Below are 22487 nucleotides of genomic sequence, written 5' to 3'. Positions count from 1 at the left end.
AGAAGAAGATGCATAATTGAAGAAGAAGCAGAACCAAATATGCAGAGAAGAAGGAAGAAGGAAATCTGCAGAGAAGAAGGAAGGAGGAGGATCCGGAGATAAATTAATAATATAATATAAATTTATACAAAGTAAATAATATAGTATTAATTATAAAAAAAATATTAATATTTTATTGCCTATTGCCAAAGCTATTCAGTGTAAGGGGAGATGCAAAAGATAATTACTGTTCATTAAGGGCAGTTACTGTTCACTGGGTGAATTAAATAGTGAATAGCTCGGAAGGGGGGTCTTTGCAACGATGGAGTTACTCTTAGATGTTGGTTAACCTCCTGGCTATGGGACGGCAATTTGTACGTTAGTTGGACCAAATATGTTGCCCTAATAAGCATAAGATAAGAAGAATGAATAAAATGTCACAAAAACCCACCTAATTTGATATTTGCCACGCCAAATTTTAATTCATTTAGTTAAATTTAGATTAATTGCAAAGGTCACAACATATACACTTGTTGTCTCAACCTTGTGCTTTGCTATCAATTGTGATATGCTTGGCCAACCAAATTCATTTATCGCCATCTAAATTTTAACTCTAATTTCTATACAAATATTTAACAATGCATTGGTGTATAAGATTTAAACATGTAAAGAGAACTGGAACTCAATTGAAGTTGAGGGCTAGGCCCTCACGCTCATAGTATATTATATGAATTAAAAACATATAACATGATAATATTTAAACCACTGCAATTAAAAGCAAAATCATAAATAACCAATCTAAGCAAACCTAGAGCTAGTCGCATCCTCACTGCGAACTCCTTGTTCCGATTTGGGGTTGGTGGCAGCCCATCCCCTCTCCTCCTTTTGTTTTCCTCGCATCCCTTGTTCCCCTCTTTATGTCCGTCGTCCCAATGTCGCCCCCTCCCCCTCACCCTTTTTCTTTTGCTCCCCTTCTCCTTTCTCCTAGCCTCGCTCCTCTCATTCTCTTCTTCTCCACCAAATTTTAGGTTGCTCAACTCGTCCCTAAATTCCTTGTCACTTTGGCGTGTTGGGTTGTCAGTTGACCGAATTCATCCTTTCAACCTGTTTGTATGATGGTTCACATGGTTTAGATGGCGTATTTGGTCCGATATGTGGCAATACAACCTTATCTAGTCAAATATGTAGCGGTCCCATCTTATATTTTCAAATCTGCAATTGTCTCGCCTTGTTTGGCATGTGGTTACTACAGATATATATAGAATTGAAGGTGGCGGTTTAACATTCACTGTGAAGATGAAGCTGATTGGTGGATTATTTCTCTTAGTTTATATTAGTTTAGTTTTGTTGTAGATGTTTGTGTCGTTGTAGCAAGTGATGTGGTCTAGCCTTTTGGTGATGATTTTGTGTGTTCCTGGTGATGACCTGTCACGTCTGTCGTTATTGTGGCAGATCTACACTAGTGGTTCCTATTGTTCATTTTCATGCGGTGGCCATGTAGCTTTTTCTATCTTTGTATGTTTGTACACATTAACTCTATTCAAATTATTAGTAATTGGAGAACATACCGATTTGACACCTCTTTGTAGTTGTTCTTGTGTTGGTTGATCAATAAATTTGGCTATTGTTTCTTGTAAAAATAAAAAGTACACGCCTCTTGAGAGTTTAATAATTCCTTAAAATCTAATAGAAATGTCTATGACAATGTAGTTCTAAAAACAATCACAAAACATTTTAATCAAATGGTTTTGTTTTTAGACGTGGAGATTCTTTAGTCCCGGTCTAAAGTTATGCTTTGGTAATGTTGACAAATGTTTTCATCTTGTAGCCCATGACCATGACTCTTGGCTTGAATGGCTTCTACTGACGCCAGCCTTTTATCTTTCGGAACTTGTAGCAAAATATATTTAAGAAATTGTAACAAAAAAAAGGAACCGAGCATTGTAAACTGAGCCTCATAAGCAAATGATCTGAGTTGTTAAAATTTGATTTAACGGCTACAAACATGAAACTCCTTTAAAGTTATAATAATTGCAGTCATTGGATTAAATTTCAAAGGCCCAGATCTTTTGCTCAGGAGGCTCAGTTTACAATGCTCAGAAGAGGATCCGGTTCCACAAAAAAAAAAAGCCTTCAAGAGAGGTCATATTATAATCCGGAATTGGATCCCCTCCTGAGCAAATGGTGGGGATCCTCATGACCACATAATATGGACCGTTGGATTTTGATCAAACGGCTACAAACAAGGGATCTCTCTAAAGTTATAATAACTGTAGCCGTTGGATCAAAATTCACCATTTGCTTAGGAGGGGATCCAATTCCTTATAAGTCATTTGAGGCACGGTGATACTTCTGACAAAACTTTGGTACCCAAATAATGCACCTCCTTTATTACGGATCTGGATTGTCTGCCATTCCCATCTCATATCCTTTCCATCCCTTTCTATTTCTGTGGTCATAGTTAAGTCACGTCAACATTTTATATTTCCATTGCTTTTTGTCTTATTATTTTTATAAAAAAATCAATATAAAATATTGATGTGACTTAATCGTGACCACATAAATAAGAAAGGATGGAAACAGAATGGGATGAGAGAGGGCAGACAATTCAGGTCTGTAATAAAGCATGTTGAAAGCAACTCGTAAAGTCAGAACGTCCTCCTGCGTCCCCGCACAAAGCAACCCTTTACGTTTTGAAAGCAACTTTCACAGTAATCATAATATTCCACTCCGATAAAACTATAATGTACTAATTGAAACGTCATACACCTGTTTTATGTAATTCTTTTTCCTTCCATCTCTCTCAAGAATGTCCTCCTACGTCCCCACACAAAACAATCCTTTACGTTTGAAAACTTATATGAACGGATTCACAGTCATCATAATGTTTCGTTCCAATAAAACAATAATGTACTAATTGAAACGCAAAACATCGTGGACCCCACTTTCCTACCAGGCACCACTCCACGCTCCCGCGCGCTCGTGTATCTCTCAATCCCATTAATCACGAGCTAAAAACTTTCACGCGACGGAAAAGATGGCGGGCACAAAAGCCACAAGGGTTGGTCCTAATCCGATGGACCGGTTAACTGTTTAACTAAGGTTAATATGGAAGAAGAGTCGAGTCGAGTTTAACTCAAGGGTTGAGTTTAAGTGTTTGTCTCTTGGCTGCTCTGATTTCGGAGGCTGTCCAAGGACAGGTACTATAACTACTGCTCTGATTTTACTAGTTCCAGTCGCTATATTTTTCACTATTTTATCCGGATGCGAGATCTTACCATAACTTTCTATAATTTCTTTGAATTTGTTGATGAATTTGCTGAATTTCAAAAGTAAAAACAGAGTGACTATTTATTTGGTACGATTTGTTTGTTTAGATTTGGGTTTCTGAAGATTTTGTTGCACCAAAGAAGGTGAAAAAACAGTGAATTCATTGCAGTGATTTGGCTTTCTTCCTCACAGCATTTACTCACTGAAATCATCAAAAGCCTCTCTCTCTCTCTCTCTCTCAAAAGCTGAAATCTTTTTGTAGTCATGAAGTTGAAGCCTTTGTTACTTTCATTGCCTTTATATTATCGTTCCCTTGAGACAAGAGCGACACTCTAACAACAAAAAATCAAAATCCAGAAGAGCAAAAACCCCGAAATCCATCATTTGTTTTGGAGTTTTGATCATCTGGGTAGTTTTGAAATCCATCCAGAACCATGAAAGAGTCGGAGAAAAGCTTGGATCCTCAGCTGTGGCACGCCTGCGCCGGCGGCATGGTCCACATGCCTCCGGTGAACTCCAAAGTCTTCTACTTTCCGCAAGGCCACGCCGAGCACGCCCAATCAGGCGGCGGAGTCGATTTCTCGGCCGCCTCGCTAAGGATCCCCTCGCTGGTTCTCTGCAGAGTGGCCGCCATCAAGTTCATGGCGGACCCGGAAACCGATGAGGTGTTCGCCAAGATTAGGATGAACCCAATCGAGAACAACGAGGCCTTTGCCGCGGAAGACGGGGATACGGAGGCATATGGGTCGGAAAATCAGGAAAAGCCGGCGTCTTTCGCCAAGACGCTGACCCAATCCGACGCCAACAATGGCGGCGGGTTCTCTGTCCCCAGGTACTGCGCCGAGACCATTTTTCCAAAGTTGGATTACTCGGCGGACCCGCCGGTGCAGACGGTGATCGCGAAGGACGTCCACGGCGAGGTATGGAAGTTCAGGCACATTTACAGAGGGACGCCGCGGCGGCATTTGTTGACTACTGGGTGGAGCACATTTGTGAACCAGAAGAAATTGGTGGCTGGGGACTCCATTGTGTTTCTGAGAGCCGAAAATGGCGATCTCTGTGTTGGGATTCGGAGAGCGAAGAGGGGATTAGACGGCGGTGGAGGAAATGAAGTGGCTTCTGGATGGAACAACAGCCACAGCAGCGGCGGCGGCTCTGGAGGTTGTGTTCTGCCTTACGGCAGTTTCTGTGTGTTTCTGAGAGAGGAGGATAACAAGATGAGAAATGGGGGTGGGAATTTGAGCCCCAATGGGAATATGAGAGGGAAGGGGAGAGTGAGGCCTGAGAGTGTAGTTGAGGCGGCGACTATGGCGGCGAAAGGCCAGCCGTTTGAGGTGGTTTATTATCCGAGGGCGAGTACGCCCGAGTTTTGCGTGAAGGCATCGGCGGTGAGGGCGGCAATGAGGGAGCAGTGGTGCTCGGGAATGAGGTTTAAGATGGCTTTCGAGACTGAGGACTCTTCGAGGATCAGCTGGTTCATGGGGACCGTTTCTTCTGTTCAGGTTGCTAACCCGATTTGTTGGCCTAATTCGCCTTGGAGGCTTCTGCAGGTATTTTGTTCTTCTGTGATTTTGTTGCTCAACTTGTATTTCTTTTTCGAGTTTTGTTTGTTAATTTTGTTCTCTTATTCTGATGTTTGTAATGTTCCTTTAGCTTTTTTGGAATCTTGGTAGGACTAACACAAAACTGATTCATAGCATGTCAAATCACAGTGTCGTTGGATCACGAACCGATTAGAGTTTTAGTCGGCTCATCTGCCTTAGATTTTCGTCTCCCCAGCTTACTTTTGTGAGTTTCTACATTCTTGTCTTCCGGTATGTTTCACTGACCACCCTCCTCGTGTTATTTGGCGGTGAATGTGGTCTGAAGCACCAACTTTTGTGGTTGTTAGTGGAATATATCCCCTTCTGCTGATGTTCCTGAATATTATAACACACTACTATGTCCAATTCACCTGCCTAATAGCCAGGATCTCATCGTTCGTAATTGAAACACAGACATGGCATTGTCGTCCTTACGGTCTAAAATTGGCACTTTGGGAGTTGAGAACTCACTTGGTAGTTCATATTTTGCTCGGGCACAGTATGAAGTATGAACTCTATATGGAAGGAGACTTTTAACTCTGATCTCAAGTAGAATAATTTACTTCAGTATGAACTCCAATGTCTACAATGTCTGAATAATTTATGTGTTCTAGACTCCGTTCTTTTATACGTTCCTCACTATTGTTGATTTGTTGCAGCTATCTCCGTTCTGTTGTATATTTAAACAGTGTAACCTTGTTGAAATCCTGCCATTTAATCATCTGGCTTGACATTGATTGACAAACCACAATCTTACAGGTGACATGGGACGAGCCAGATTTGTTACAGAATGTGAAGTGTATCAGCCCATGGTTGATTGAGCTAGTATCAAATTTTCCCATGATCCACATGTCACCCTTCTCACCACCAAGAAAGAAGTTGCGTCTCCCGCAACACCCAGATTTTTCTCTTGACGGGCAATTAACATTGCCATCATTTTCAGGCAACCCACTCGGGCCCAGCAGCCCCTTGTGTTGTTTACCCAACAATACTCCTTCAGGCATACAGGGAGCCAGGCATGCTCAATTTAGAATATCTTTATCAGATCTCCACCTTAACAACAAACTGCGGTCGGGGCTGTTCTCATCCAGTTTCCAGCGGTTCGATCAGAGTTCTAGAATCTCCAATGGCATTAGAGCAGGCCATACAAGCAGCAATGAGAACCTATCTTGCTTGCTAACAATGGGGAATTCTAGTCAGAACTCGGAGAAGCCTGATAATGTTAAGAAACACAAGTTTTTACTCTTCGGTCAACCAATACTTACAGAGCAGCAGATTTCTCGGAGTTGTTCAAGCGAAGCAGTTTCACAACTTCTTCCTGGGAAAAATTCAAAAGACGGAAGTCAAGACAAAACTAAGTTTTTCTTTAACGGTTCAGAATCAGTACTTGGGCGACAGGTTTCGCTAGAAAAATCCACCAGTGCTGGGTTCTCATGGAACAAGGATTTTCAAGCTACTGACTTAGACCTAGAAACTGGTCATTGCAAGGTGTTTATGGAGTCAGAGGATGTGGGACGGACTCTTGACCTCTCGGCCCTTTGTTCCTATGAAGAGCTATACAGGCGGCTGGCCAACATGTTTGAAATAGAAAAACCAGAGATGATGAGCCATGTTCTTTACCGAGATGTAACAGGTGCTGTTAAACAAACTGGAGTTGAACCATTCAGGTACCAATTTTTATCTCCTTGTCTTAAAGATCATCGTATGCTTTTGAACTCCGCCTAAATTGGTTTTATATGCTATTGTATTAATTCGGTTTTTTTTCCTTCTACTTTTGAACAATGCAGCGATTTTATGAAAACGGCAAAAAGACTGACTATTTTAACACATCCAGCCAGTGAAAGTATTGGAAGGTAAGCAATTTTATGAAAAATGATCTCGCTTTATATCTACGGATCTTTATTCCAACGCATTCCTTCCTTTCGAACATCGCGAAACTTTTCAAACTAATTTGAACTACATAAGATTAGCTTCTTATGTTTATCATACATGAACAACCGATAAACTGAAAGTTGGAAAACTATTTTGCAGGACGTGGATTCGAGGAATGCAAAATGCAGAAAATGGACTGGGAGCAACAAATAAGACCGGTCCTTTGAGCATATTTGCTTAGTATAGACTCTAGTATGGCATCTGAGACTAGATGCTTGAGAATACTGAATGAATGTTAGGAGAAATGGGATATCGAACTCCTCTCAATTTTATTACAGTGTTATCTTAATTATATTTCTTGTGTTAAGTGTACATGCTCTTCTCAATATCAATAATATTGCCTAATGTTTTGGTGAAAATTATCTACTTATGAAGATCTTAGCAATTATATGCATTTAGGAAAGCCAACTAAATGCTTTTTAAACGAGATAATGCATCCACAATAGAATTACTCGTGCTTGCATCTTTTTGAGTCGAACCATTATAAGGATTAGAATTCTCTCTTCTCCCCTCACATTCTTTATTTTGTCTTTCTTTTTCTATAAAAAAAATTAATATAAGATGTTGACGTGATAATCCTTTAAACAGAAGGGAGGGATAAAAATTTAAAAGAAAAGATGTACTATGACTTTATCTTTATATAATACCAATTAAATAAGTTATTATTAAAGAACAATTGGGGTTATTTGGCCTGCAATGTGATTAGGTTTCTCATGTGGATTCGAGGTAAAGCATTATGTGGCTGTTGGGATTCTTGAAGACAAATGATGAAGGCACAGCGGCTGCTTGTTGGGATTCGTTTTGAGGAAAGCCAGGTGCTGGGCTGGCTTCCATGATATTATTATGCATGTTGTTAAAGCTTGAAGCCAAGTACTACATGCATGTGAAGTTGTGAACTGGATTCCAACAAATGGTGCATGGACAGATAGACTGTCTACACATTACTTCTAACAAAAAAATCAAGTTATTTAAGATTAAGATGCTCCATTTTCCAAAACAAAAACCGATAAAACAATGTGTTTATATCTCTCTTTATTTAGGTTTTAACATTTTTCACTTTCGGACATGACTCATTAGCAAGCCAAGCACTTATGTTTAGATTTACCCATTTGTATCTGTATTGTGTTCATATCAATTCACAGACATATCAATACGCATAAAGATATTAAAATGAGAAAATTTATCATTCTATTAATATAATTTTGGTTGAACAGTGCTAATGTGAACACATTAGGTCCTATATTCATGCGAATTTCGAACCGATCCAAAATTGTAAACCCTATTCCAAGCCACTTCCAATGGTTACAAACTTACAATGTTCGACGTACTGATTTGGTGGGACGGAATGATTGAAAAGGGTGAAAGGCCTTTAGACTTGACGAATTGGCATTTAGTTTTTGCCTTTATAGAATTGACTTTTGCTGTTAACATTTGCGTTGACAAGATTAATACGGAACAGATCCTCTCCAGATCTCCTCCATCAAGATTTCTGAATTAAATGATCCAGACATTCCAAATTTCATCCAACAGCCTACCTGTTTTGACTCTTTAAAAGTTGTGATAATTTTTTGCCGTTGAATGAAATTTGAAAATCCGGATCATTTGATCTAGAACCTTGATGAAAAAGATCCGGAGATGATCTATTTCCGATTAATACAGCCACTTTCCTACACTTTTGGTGTTTCTTTTAGTCAAAAGTGTCTACATTTTTGCCTTATTATTTGGTCCAAAGAATAAAACTAAACTTAATAAAATATCACAAATCATTAACAAGTTATAATCTTTCTTTTCTTCTAGTGGTTCAAATATAATAAGTATTTTTATATAAAATTCAATTATTCTGTTTGTTGCGTATAGTTTGCTTCTGTGACTTTTATCCGCTGTACTTTGTGTGAATTTTTTTTTCTTGTAAACATTTTTTGATGTGATATTGAAGTATATCTAATTAAGGGTGTAGTTCGTTTGGTAACTGAATTGAACGACTATTGAGCGACAATGATTGCTACAGTAAAAATTTGAACTGATACTGCACCGCCAGAGTGACCAATGTTTCTAACCAAGCAAATGAGTAAGCAACATGTCACTTAAATCGTATAGTTTAATTATACCTAGCTGCTTGATTTATAAGAAAAACATAAATTGGAAAAATCACTTTGATACGAGCTTAGTAAAAAGCTAATTGAAAAAAGAAAAAAATTGAACACTCAATGGATTTTTTATTGTAAATTATAATCTCGAGCAGAAATAAATATTTCATTCAAACCACAGAAAATAAAAGTTTCTACACGTTAAGTTTCAATTTATGCACAAGTAAGATAGATCGCATTAGCAAGTCCGACGGTAATAATATAACCACTCAATGATACGAATTTTATTCAATATCTAATCGTGGCAAAATGAATTTTAACATTGGAGCTAATTTTTTTTTCATCAAAATGAATTTACCTAGCGTATTGAAATGCTGTGAGGGCATGGGGATCTGAAACCCCAGAAACATGACATGCTGCCTGTAATTTGCGTCTGGTCAAATGTCATTGCCAATACTCAGTCTCAGTATTCACGGGTTGAATTTATTTATTATTTTATTAATCCCAACAAAAAAAGGTACAAAAACCAAAACTATTAAAAAAAAAAAAGGGAAAATGCACGAGCCCAAAGCAACGTACACGTGCAGTGGACCCAAATGACAATTAAGGTTGGGGATGATGACATCAGAGGCACGTGCGGTCCAACACTTGTGTCGCCTTTTTGATGGCCGGGCCTCCTTTTCGGCTAATGGAATGATTTGAATATGGTGGGATTGTGGATTGTGGGTTGGGATTGGGATTGGGGTTGGACTCCACCCAGCCCTCTTCCTCCTCTTTTTGCTTGTGAATTCACTGAAAACGATATCATTGGTTTAAACTTATACATGCACACCCAAAAACTCAATGCCCCTATGTGTTTAATTAATTTGAGGTTAATTACTCTAGTTAAGTAGGGAGTGTGAGCAAGTGTTGAATTATTTTGGTGGATATAATATTCAACTATTATGCTTCTTGGGTTTAATTATCATCTTTCTCCATTTGATTTAGTATACTGTAACTTAATTAGAGTAACAATATCACTTGATATAATAGCTTTTTATAATATCGCTTATAATAAATAAATAAATAAAATAGTAGAGAATGTGAAGGATATACCCTGGAAAAAGTTCGTGGGATACCAATATGGTGAGATCATATAAGAATCACACTCCTACAGTGGGCTAGAAAATTTGAGTATGATACCAATATCTTGAACTCATGAGTTCACTATATTAAGCTTACGAGTTGTCTTATATTGAACTCATGACTTTCGCAATTATAAACTCACACTAGTGTAGTATTAGTAGTGTTATAAGTATGAAACACAAGTTGCCTCTCAAAATTATTGTTAAAGGCCTTGTTGAAAATTTCTCAACTTAATTAGAGTAGTAATAACAACAAAGGAGTGTAATTTAAGTAACCAATCACTTGTATTATGATACTTAATGTACTGAATCCTGTTCACAACATAATGAGAAATCTATCGAAAGTAAGAGTCAAAAAGTCAAATGGTCAAAGGTTGGCTTGGAGGAAGAGCCAATTCGTGAATTATACGTGCAAAGACATAAACATGTTTAGAAAGTGTTGATGCACAAAACTTGGAGGTTTTGGAACAACGTAAATCCGACCGTGAATCTGCAAGAAAGTAACGAACACAAGATGTATCGTGGTTCATCCCAATGTTTGGGCTACGTCCACACTGATATTGATATTGTTTCACTATAACTGTATGTATGGATTACAGAGTGTTGTTGTGTTTGTGAGGGTATTGCCCTCTGTTGGGTTCACAGAGGAAGATAGTTGAGAGAGGGATGCTCTGAATATGAGAGCCTCTGTTTGGTGATATGAGGCTTGAGGATTGTAAGGGTGAGGAGTCCCTTTTATAGACTAAGGGCTCCTCACTTATTACATATTTGCCCCTTCATTTATTACATAATTACACTTGAGTCCCCCGAGTATTTATACGAGGTCTAAATACGGATGCCCCAAGTATGGTACAAACAATAGTCTCCCAAGTCTTCAGTCAAGAGAATCTTTTGGCTAGAGACTTGAAATTCAATCCATGTATGGGCCGAAGTAACTAGATGTCGTCTAAAACTGATACTCGATATGAGGCGGTGCCCAATCTGAAATGATGCTCAACTAGAAGTAGCACATGTTGCGAGACTGCTCTGCTTGTGGCTTATGTTGCCTTGGTTGGCTCGGCTTGTGGCGTTGAAGGTGAGGGAGTCCCTTTTATAGAATAAGGGCTCGCTTCTCAATACATAAATGATGGGCTAGAGTTGATGCTCGCGGTGAGGCGGTTGCTCAGCAAGCGGCAATGCTCTCTAATGATGGTGAGGGAGTCCCTTTTATAAAATAAGGGTTCGCTCCTCAGTACATAAATAATGGGCTAAGTCTCCCAAGTATTTTTCATAAGGCCCAGTTGCGAAAGCCAATATATGGTACATAGTGTAGTCCCCCAAGTCTTCAGTCAATATAGTCTGTTGGCTGGAGACTTCAAATTTAATCCATGTATGAGCTGAAGTGGCCGTTGTTCAGGGCGGTCTTTGTATACCATGCACTGAAACTTTGTAGGTGAAGCTTTGAAGCTGGAGCTTTTGTAAATGAAACTTTTAAAGTTAGAGCTCTCGAAGCTGAAGCTCTGTAAATGAAGTTTTCGAAGCTGATTGACATGAGTGATGCTCATGGATGTTGACATGAGTGATGCTCATGAATGTTGACATGAATGATGGTCATGAATGTTTATGTATGATTAACATGAGTGATGGTCATGAATGTTTATGTATGATTGACATGAGTGATGCTCATGTATAATTTTTGGAGTACTGGACGTACTTTTGATCACCTAGTTGGTGATAATAGCAGCAGGCTGCTGAATAATTTTAGAGTACTAGACGTACTTTTGATCACCTGGTTGGTGATAATAGTGGCAAGCTACCGAATAATTTTGGAGTACTGGACGTACTTTTGATCACCTGGTGGGTGATAATAGCGGCAGGTGGCCGAATAATTTTGGAGTACTGGACGTACTTTTGATTACTTGGTTGGTGATAATAGCGGCAGGTTGCCGAATAATTTTAGAGTACTGGACGTACTTTTGATCACCTAGTGGGTGATAATAGCGGGTGAACCTTAAGTGGAGGGATAGAAGTTGGAGTTTGAAGCCATAGGGCCTGGCTTTTTTGGGCATATGGGCCTTCGCCCTCCACATAACATTTCAGCCCACTATTTTGGGCTCGCCTTTTTTTTAAATTTTTTTTTTATGATTGCCCTCTGGTGGGTTTATACAGATGTCTACAAAAGATAAGAAAAGTAAATCACATCATTTAAAAAAAAAACTGCTGCAGAAGGTGGGTATGGCATATGGTTGGATAGTGGGATAGCATGTGCAGCTGGCAGTTGCGGGGGGGGGGGGGGGGGGGGGCAGGACCTGCTCGATGGGTCGCGCCCATAATTCCTTTCTCTCCAATCATGCCATCACCACTGCAATTATGTCTGCTTCTTTTTATCTTTTTTTGCTTTCTGCTTGTGCTTTTGTTTTTGTTTCTTTTTTTCTCTTTTCTTTTCTGCTTTGTTTTTGCTTTTGTTTCTACTTCTTCTTTTCTCTTTTCTTTTCTGTTTTTCTTTTGCTTTTGTTTCTGTTTTCTGCTTTTGCGACATGTGAGCACATGACTGCACCCCTCGGGGTTTGATCATTGGTCGGTGCTTGGTCTCCCATGCCCGGTGGCGGGTCTGTAATCGGATCCGTACAAATGACCTTGATGTAGCGGAGCATGTCGAAGATGTAGTGGAGAAGAGCGAATAGGAAAAAGCCCTGGCGGCGGATTAGAATGGAGAGGAGGTTCCAGACGATGCGCTGTATTAGGGTCTGACTCGGCTGGTTGAACCGACCATCTGTTTTGGAGCGACCGTCCACTAGCTCCCTTTATCCCTAATTGAATCAACATCCCGATTGTCCACCAGCTCGTATCGATCAATGAAAATGGTGGCCTTATCGGGCTTGTGCCTTAAACAGAGCAGCAAATGCGCTTTCTCCAACTCTGACCTCGAACACCCCCGTCGCAACCCAATCAAAGCATAGTAATCCACATTTCCTGTTTCCCCCGAAGCCACCCTTTGCTTCAATTGCTGTATCTTGGTCGTCAACAAACACAGCTTTCCTGGAATCTCCCTGTACCTCACGTTGTGCTGCTTCCACGCCGGCCCCAGCAGCTTCCGATCCTTCAAGATGGAGTTGTACAAAAGCTTCAAGTGCTCCAGGTCATGTAGGCAATCCGCCCCGCTGCCCGGAAAGCAGAGGTGCGCTGCATGTAGCACTCTGCCAGGAATCCCTGTGGAGCTCCGCGACGGCAGTCCACAATTTTAGAGAAGTGGCAGATGGCCTCAGAGTAAAGGCCTACGTTGAGGGTAGCGATTGCGATGGTTTGGCGGTGGATGAGGATCTTAATGTGGGTGAGGAGATGGGTAACGGTTTCAGACTCGGATAGCATTCGAAGAGGCAAGGCGAGTGTGTTGGCGAAAGAGAGCATGTCGTTGGAGAGATTGAAGCTGGACAGAGAAAGCATTTCGTTGACGGAAGAGACCTGGTTCTAGGATTGCTGATTTTTTAGGGGTTTTTTTTTTTTATTGGATTAGGGAATTTCCTCTCCTCCTTCTCTGTCACAAAAAGAGTGATTGTAACTGACAAATGATGGTAGAGAGAGAGAGTATATGGTCTCTTGTTTGAAGAGGTCAAAGAGATCAAAAGCAAGAGCGAGGCAGATAGAGTTTTGGTTGTCTCTTGGGTTTGCAAATTCACGGTGGTGTGTGGTGAGGTCTCACGGTGGTGAGATGAAAAAATGAAAGAGAACCAACATAGTTTTTCGTGTCGATTCCCACAGACGGCGCCAAATATTGATGCACAAAATCGGGAGGTCTTAGAACAACGTAAATCCGATCGTGAATCTGCAAGAAAGTAAAGAACACAAGATGTATCGTGGTTCACCCCAATATTTGGGCTACGTCCGCACTGATGTTGATATTGTTTCACTATAACTATATGTATGGATTACAGAGTGTTGTTGTGTTTGTGAGGGTATTGCCCTCTGTTGGGTTCACAGAGGAAGAAAGTTGAGAGAGGGATGCTCTGAATATGAGAGCCTCTGTTTGGGGATGTGAGGCTTGAGGATTGTGAGGGTGAGGAGTCCCTTTTATAGACTAAGGGTTCCTCACTTATTACATATTTGCCAATTCATTTATTACATAATTACACTTGAGTTCCCCGAGTATTTATACAAGGTCTAAATACGGAGGCCCTGAGTATTTATACGAGGTCTAAATACGGAGGCCCTAAGTATGGTACAAACATAAAGCATTCAAATATCTAAGTTTTTGGTCTAATAAGTTTTTAGTTCCAAAACCCGTATATTATGGGATCCCAGTTTCATGCATTGGGATATGAAACTGTCTTAATGGATCATTAACGTGTGAATAATATAAATCAAAATACAATCCTACAAATCACTTAGAACACTCCTAGCAAGAAATATTTCTCATAAAATATCATTTCATAGAAAAATAAATCAAAAACAATCGAACAAACCCCACGGCTATGATTTGTGACATTATGCGTTTGTTTGAAAATACTTTTAAAATGACTAAAGCACTTTTATATCAACAAAAGCGCCTCTAATTTTGAAGTGCTTAATAAAAGAAGCACACATGCTTTTCTAAGAAGCACTTCAGTTTATTAATAGTTTCAATGTGTTTTTATAAAAGCTATTTTATTGAAAAAACATATCCAAACGAGTTATAATTTTTTCAACCGTATTTAATTGGCGTCATTCAAAGAATAGGGTTTTATGACATTTTATTCTTCGCATTCTTTTATAATAATTATTATATGTATTTCAAGTTTTCGGATAGATCCGGAATCATTTTGAGAGAGTAATCTGAACCATTTTATTGGGGCTTTGCTCAAGTCTTACGGTTTAAGATTTCATACGTCGTGTTGTAAAAACTGACAGTAATGCTCTTTGTAAAAATATGTATTTCAAGTTTTGGGATTGAACTAGAATTATTTTGAGAGTGGTTTCATTAGTTTTCAGTTTTCAATTATTTGGGACTAGGTGAATAAAAAAAAAATTGACAGTTCATCAAGAGGTTGTTACTTGTTATCATAACCGTCGATTTCTTCGACACATATAGATAACTAAACGGTCACCAAATCAAATAAATTTTTCAAGAGTTGATTTTAAATGTTGATGAAGAGAATTTGTGGTTCCTATCATGAACGGAGCTAGAAATTTTCTTTAGTGAATGAATCCTTAACCTCTAGCTATACAATGGATGTAGACACAAACGTAGAGTTGATGTAGAGGCATAATTGTGTAATATGTATTGATCCATCCTTTTCACGTTTAGTACATACATAATGTTAAAGTAAATGTAAAAATATAGAGAATAAATTGAATGATGACTTTGAGGTACGACTTGAATCGTTTCCTTAAAATGTTATTTGCCCCCACTCGAATGAGTTTGCTAAAGGGTTCTTGGCAAATCACTTCCAGGATACAACAAAGTATGAAATGTTCGATTAGCAAAACCGAATCGTATTCCCTTAGAAATAACTAGAAAGAAATTGTATGAATGTGATGGAGAGAGAAGAGAGAGCAAAGAAATTGTGTACACAACAAATTTTTGAATGATTCCTCTTCTACTAATGTTGCCAATATATACAGAGAGAGAATTACACCCTTTAGGCACATCCTTTGATTTGAGTATGCCTTTTCACCATGAGATACAACTCATTGCAGTAGTATGTCCAATGGACATATCTGATACAAAACACCTATTACCCAAAGATCATATTTGCTAGGAGAAGGATTACACTTGTTGACCATGAATCATGTCTTTTCGGCAATAATCAAAAGATCCAGTGTTCAAATTGAAGAGATGTGATTGTTGGGTCAATAACACAATCCCATCCACTGTCAAACAACAATATATATTACAACAATTCTTTCTTTATAATTATCACAAGCATACCGATATAATCATGCGTACAATAAAGGTGTCTTTCGAATTAAACCTTTAATTAGTGTAAGTAATTCAAAGTTATAACGAATGCGATGGTGACCTAAGTTTTAAACCAACTATTCTTATGTTAAAATGTGAATCACTACACACATGACTATGTCTTATTTCCTTAAAGAAATTTCTGAACTCATTAAGCACTATTATGACCTTGTGTTTCATCTTGGTTTCATGAACATTTACAAGAGAAAACCCAACTCTTGGTAGAAGCGGCACCACTTCTTATGTTCATATAGATGAGGTTCATTCCCATGTCCCTGCTACTATAGACATAACTACAAATAACCTCATTAAGAGATAAAATTCATCCTCCTAAACGTAGCAGTCTTGCACTGATCATCCTGAAATGAGCTATACATTAATTTTCAGTGCTTTCACAACCATTTATCAATAACTTGTTATTACTCATTAAACTTTTGAACTAGTGATGTTCTAGAAAAAATCGGGTTACCATTATTGGTGGCTAATTTTCAGTAAAAGGGTTTTAGCCCCATTCCACTAGATGTACTAACTACCAAATCTCTTGAAAATGATTTCGTTAACGGATCCGCCAAGTTATTACTTGATTTAACATAAATAATATTAATAACTCCACCATTTATTAATTGCTTGACATATTCATGTCTCAAGCTAATATGTCTACACTTTCGATTGTATTCCTTATCGTATGCTCTAGACAAAGTAGCCTCACTATCACAGTATAAAGAAATAGATGGCATTGGTTGTGGCCACAACTCTATTTCCAATAACAAATTTCTAATCCATTTCGCTTCTTTACCTGCTGCCGCTAATGCTATAAATTCAGATTCCATAGTTGAATGTGCTATACATGTTTGCTTCTTTGAAGCCCAAGAAATTGATCATCTGGTAATTGTAAAAATCCACCCTGATGTAGACTTATTATCATTAGCATTAGCACTTGTTATCCAACTTGCATTTGAATATCCTTCAAGTACTGCTGGAAACTCAGAGTATGTTAAACCCAGGTTAATAGTTCTTTTAAGATAACCAAAAATTCTATTTATTGCTTTCCAATGAGCAGTACCTGGATGACTAGTGTATCTAGAAAGTTTTCTTACTGCAAATGCAATATCTGGCCTGGTACAATGAATGTCATACATTAAACTTCCGATTACACTAGCATACTTAAGCTGTGCAACGAACTTACCAGAATTATTAAGCAAAGTTTCACTAGGATCATAAGGGGTATTTGCTTCTTTTATTTGTATATGCTTAAACTTAAGAAGCAATTTTTCTATATAATGTGACTGACACAAAGCGTAACCCCTACTATGCTTCTTTACTTCAATTCCCAAGATAATATCTACTTCATTCAAGTCCTTCATCTTAAATTTTGAATTTAGATACTCTTTAGTTTTAGATACACCTTTCATGTTTGTACCAAAAATTAGCAAGTTGTCAACATATAAACATATAACAACACCATAATCATTTGTGAATTTAGAGTACATGCATTTATCAGCATTGTTATGTCTAAATCCATATGATAAAATGACAAAATCAAACTTTTCATACCATTGTTTTGGTGCTTGCTTCAATTCATATAACGACTTTACTAATTTATAAACTTTCTTTTCATTCCTAGGGAGAACAAACCCTTCTGGTTGTTTCATGTAAACTTCGTCATTCAAATCACCATTTAAAATTGTTGTTTTCACAACCATTTGATGCACATGCAAATTATACAAAGATGCCAATGCAAACAATATTTTAATTGATGTGAGCCTAGCTACTGGTGCATATGTATCGAAATAGTCTATTCTCTTTTTCTGCTTAAAGCCCTTGGTAACTAGCCTGGCTTTAAATGTCTGAATATATAGACTCGTCTGTATTGTATTTTCTTCTAAACACCCACTTACAACCTATTGCTTTTGATCCTAGGGGCAAGTTTACTAAAACCCATGTTTGATTAGATATTAATGATTCAAACTCATCATCTATAGCCTTTTTCCAAAAGGTTGCATCTCTTGAAGTCATTGCTTCGCTTAGACTTTTAGGATCATCCTCAACATTAAACAATATGGGTATTTTCTTGAGAACCTTTGTTCTATTTCCTTCGACTAAAAATACAATAGATTCAGATGAAATAAAATCAGAGTCTAGAGTCTTTTCTTTTCTTACCCTTTGGCTTTTCCTTGGTTCATTAACAGTTTCAGACTGTTTTCCTTTCTCACCTTGAGAATGATTAGTAGCCGGATTAGAGAAAGGTGTTTGATCATTCTCTTTTCCAGACACTAAGTAGTCGTTATAAAATTTATTTTCTATAAATTCAACATCTTTAGATTCAACTATTGTATTTGAGTCTAAATTAAGCAACCTATATGGCTTTGAATTTTCTACATATCCTACAAATATGATTTTAATTCCTCTTGGACCCAACTTGGATCTCTTAGGATCGAGTGCCTTATAAAAAGCTACCCCATACTCTCAAATATGACAAATTTGGTTTTCTTCCCTACCAAATTTCATATGGTGACACATGTGTCTTTGTAAATGTACTTCTATTGTGTATATAGCATGCAGTAAACAATGCTTCACCCAATAAATATTTTGGAGTATTAGCATTAATCATTTCAATGAGTGTCCTATTTTTTTTTTCTGCCAAACCATTTTGTTGTGGTGTATAGGGTGCAATTCTTTGATGTATAACACCACGCTTTTCACAAAAAATATCAAATTCATGTGAAAAATATTCATCACCTCTATCACTACGAAGACATTTAATTTTCATTCCTTTTTAGTTTTCAACTTCATCTTTATAGCACTTAAAACACTCAAAAGCTTCATCTTTATTAGACAATAAATACACATAAGTGAACTTGGAACAATCATCTATAAATGTGATAAAATATCTTTTTCCTCCTTTTGTTAAAACACCATTAAATTCACATATGTCAGAATGTATTAAGTCTAATAATTTTGTATTTCCTTCAATAGTTGGAAAATGTTTCTTAGCCATTTTCGCTTGAATACATGTTTCACATTTATCATTGTAATCATCATTGCAAGCAATTAAACCAAGTGGGCACATGTATTTTAAAGATCTAAAATTTACATGAGCTAATGTAAATGCCATAAATGAGAGGAAAATTCAACAATATAAGCAGAAGAATTCACTTTATTATTAATACGCAGTTTAAAAATCCCATCACAAGAATACCCCTTCCCAACAAACATTCCATTTTTCGATATTATTAATTTGTTGGACTCTAGAATAGTCTTTATACCATTCTTACATAATAAATTTGCAGACACAAGATTCTTTCTAATTTCTGGAACATGTAGTACATTAAGCAACCTCAATTTCTTCCCAGAAGTAAACTGAAGTTCAACGGTTGCTTTTCCTAGAATTTTGGCAGAATTATGATTCCCCATTAAAACCTCTTGATTGTCCGTTGATGCTTCGTATGTTTTGAATTGTGCCTTGTCATTGCACTCATGTATAGTAGCCCCTGAGTCGAACCACCAATCGGATGATTTTATTGCCCATACCATATTCAATTTGGTAATCATGCCAATATGCATAATTGATACCAGTGCAACTATGTTATCAATTCCAGAATTTTCCACCATATTTGCGCTATTGGTCTTATTGGCATATTCTTCACTTGCTTTCTGTGTCTACAATCACGAATGTAATGACATTTCTTTCCACAATGGTAGCAGACACCATTTGCATTCTTTTGATTGTTATTGGAATTGGTCTTCTTAAACTTCCATTTGTCAATTTTGACTTTGAAGTTCTTTTTGTAATTGTTTCCTTCGACAATGTGAACTTTGAAGGAATCTTGGTTTGCAAAATTCTTATCACGATTTCGAGTTTCCTCTTCAATTTGAATATCCTTTTGCAAATCCTCTAAACTAATATCTTCCACCATGTGTATAAGTTTCTTTCTATAATTACTCCATGTTTGGTGTAATTTTGCCATAATAGCCCCAACTATCATAGGATCTGGAATAACTATTTTAAGTTCACGAAGCTTTGAGACCAAGACCAATAATTCATGAACTTGGTCTAGGATGGGTTTGTTATCAAACATAGTGAACTCATAATATTTGAACATTAAAAACTTATCGGTAACTCTTTTCTCTGTTGTGTACTTATGTTCAAGTGCTTCTCAAATTTCCTTTGGAGATTGAACGTGTGCGTACAATTCATATAAGCGATCAGATAATGTGTCCAAGATGTGTCCTCGACATACCAATTCATCTTCTTCATGCATCTTTCAATCGACAACTAATTTGTCCATGTCTGTCACTTGGTTCACGAATAAACTCCAACTTCGGGTCCAACACATATATGACATTTAGATCACTATGCATAAAACGCATCTTGTCCTTTCATCGGATGAAATTTGATCCATCAAATTTGTCTAGCTTGTAGAGATTTTGATTGATAATCTTCAAAGCCATGTTATCGGACTTGTTCTCCATGACGAAAATAACACTTTAAGATTGTTAGAGTAAATGTAGAAATATAGAGAATAAACTGAATGATGACTTTGAGGTACGACTGTAATTGTTTCCATAAAGTGTTATTTGCCCCAACTCGGATGAGTTTACTAAAGGGTTTTGGCAAATCACTTCCAGGATACAACAAAATATGAAATATTCGATTAGCAAAACCAAATTGTATTCCCTTAGAAATAACTAGAAAGAAATTGTATGAATGTGATGGAGAGAAGAGAGAGCAAAGAAATTGTGTAGACAACAAATTTCTGAATGATTCCTCTTCTACTAATGTTACCAATATATATATATATATAGACAATTACACCCGTTAGGCACATCGTTTGATTCGAGTATGCCTTTTCACCAAGTGATACAACTTATTGCAGCAGTATGTCCAATGGACATATCTGATACAAAACACCAATTAACCAAAGGTCATATTTGCTAGGAGAAGGATTACACTTGTTGGCCATGAATCATGTCTTTTCGGCAACAATCAAAAGATGTAGTGTTCAAATTGAAGAGATGTGATTATTGGGTCAATAACCCAATCCCATCCTTTGTCAAACATATATATATATAGATAGATAATGTATTCTTAAAATATTCAACACATTACAAATACGTGATTTGGTATTCAAGAACTAATTGTGCTTGGACAATGTTGTGTTAGGCTGGGTTAGCCCGAATACCTATTTGATTGAGAGATACATATAATTTTAGTATTGAACTAATTGTCAGTAATAGTCAAACAATTTAAGTTCACAAAGTAGAATACATTTTGGATTATGAGATTGATGTCACCAATTTGAGATGTGAAGATACCATAGATTGTACAGGCAACGGGAGAACCCCAGTAGTATCACCTTCACCAGATAGAAATTAGATGTAGTATTAAGACACATATTAGGTATACAGTAGTAATAAAGATGATCCGTAGCATGGTAAATAACATATAAAAAACTTGAAATGAGAAGAACAATTCAAATGACATACCGGCATGGGAATGAGGAAGCCCGAGAACAAGTTCCGGAAACTCAAGAAGAATGACATAACAATTGCAGCAATTTGATGGCCAGCAGGAGTCAGGGCAACAACCATCATTCCGTATATAGAGTAGTGAAGCACAAGAAGATGAAGTAGTAGAAGTACAAAATCTTCTCCACCTTGAAATTGTACCCGATCATGAAAAATAGAAGGCAGGAATAGACAAAGGTTTGGATTGCAGCGGAAATTGTCTCAATAGCCACCTATAACACCAATATATATATATGTCAATAAACAAAGATATAAAATTACAATGACTATACAAAAACAAGCACATAAACGAGTATGGATGTCAATATCTTACCTGAACAAATGCATAAGGCAACTTTGGATACATTCTAGTTGCCCTTTCATGATAGAAAACAGTTCGTGCTCCAGCAACCACATATTGCACAACGGAAGCATTGGTAGCTCCAAGGAAGATAATGGCGGAATAGGTAGCTCCCAAAAGATTGATTAGGTCTTGTTGTTTGTGTCTGTTCACAAGAATATATAAAGTTAAACATTGCATAAGTAGCAATGTATGCAACTAAATCACATTTCAAAGAAAATGTGTACGAAAGATGTAGATGATAATAAAGTTCTTAAACTTACATTTGGTCTCCTTTGCCCCAGAATATGACACCAAATAATACTACGATGCAGATTGTCATGAAAAACCTAATGGCATTGTGTCATGAGTTCCTCCAGTATGACCAGTGTTGTTTCCAAAAGCATGTGTTGCATTGTGTTGCAAAGCTTTGGAGTATTGGGTGGGGAAGTAAAGATCACTGGAGCCTGGTTATGGAGTGCTTAGCTCCTTGATAAGTTCTTGATTTCTCCTAAACAAACGAAACAAAAAGGATGAAAAAAAATAATTAGCACACACAGACGAGTGGAATATTGTAAATGAATAATGAAAATTTTCTCACAGTACGCATAATAATGGAAACTACTCTAGCATCAAGACCTGATGTCAGCTCATCAATGAAAATGATGGAAAGTTTGGCAACCAATTCTTCAGCAATAGTGAGCCTCTTTCTCTGCTCAGTTGAAAGTCACAATTGTGCTTGTACAATAT

The 22487-nt window shown here is 37.5% G+C and overlaps 2 protein-coding genes across 3 annotated transcripts; one reads left to right on the top strand and one right to left on the bottom strand.

The window, feature by feature from the left end:
• Positions 1 to 3056: 3056 nt before the first annotated feature.
• Positions 3057 to 7824, top strand: LOC126615947 (auxin response factor 18-like). Of its 2 annotated transcripts, XM_050283880.1 has the most exons (5): positions 3057 to 4799; positions 5592 to 6499; positions 6620 to 6685; positions 6864 to 6922; positions 7471 to 7824. In XM_050283880.1, exons 1-5 carry the CDS (start codon positions 3684 to 3686, stop codon positions 7530 to 7532), a joined length of 2211 nt encoding a protein of 736 aa, XP_050139837.1. In that variant the 5' UTR covers positions 3057 to 3683; the 3' UTR covers positions 7533 to 7824. The 2 variants fall into 2 exon arrangements, with proteins under 2 accessions (XP_050139837.1, XP_050139836.1); XM_050283879.1 differs by lacking the exon at positions 7471 to 7824 and having other exon boundaries at positions 3126 to 4799; positions 6864 to 7123.
• A 13132-nt stretch (positions 7825 to 20956) lies between these two features.
• On the bottom strand, positions 20957 to 22274 carry LOC126615955 (pleiotropic drug resistance protein 2-like). The gene is made up of 4 exons (XM_050283899.1): positions 22022 to 22274; positions 21732 to 21903; positions 21377 to 21630; positions 20957 to 21246 (listed from the first exon to the last, which is right to left on the bottom strand). Exons 1-3 carry the CDS (start codon positions 22078 to 22080, stop codon positions 21481 to 21483), a joined length of 381 nt encoding a protein of 126 aa, XP_050139856.1. The 5' UTR covers positions 22081 to 22274; the 3' UTR covers positions 20957 to 21246; positions 21377 to 21480.
• Between the last annotated feature and the right edge of the window lie 213 nt (positions 22275 to 22487).

This window comes from Malus sylvestris, chromosome 3, assembly GCF_916048215.2.
Source record: "Malus sylvestris chromosome 3, drMalSylv7.2, whole genome shotgun sequence".
NCBI lineage: Eukaryota > Viridiplantae > Streptophyta > Magnoliopsida > Rosales > Rosaceae > Malus > Malus sylvestris.
The sequence above is the reverse complement of the archived record's forward strand: the minus strand, read 5'-3'. Positions and strand labels throughout refer to the sequence as shown.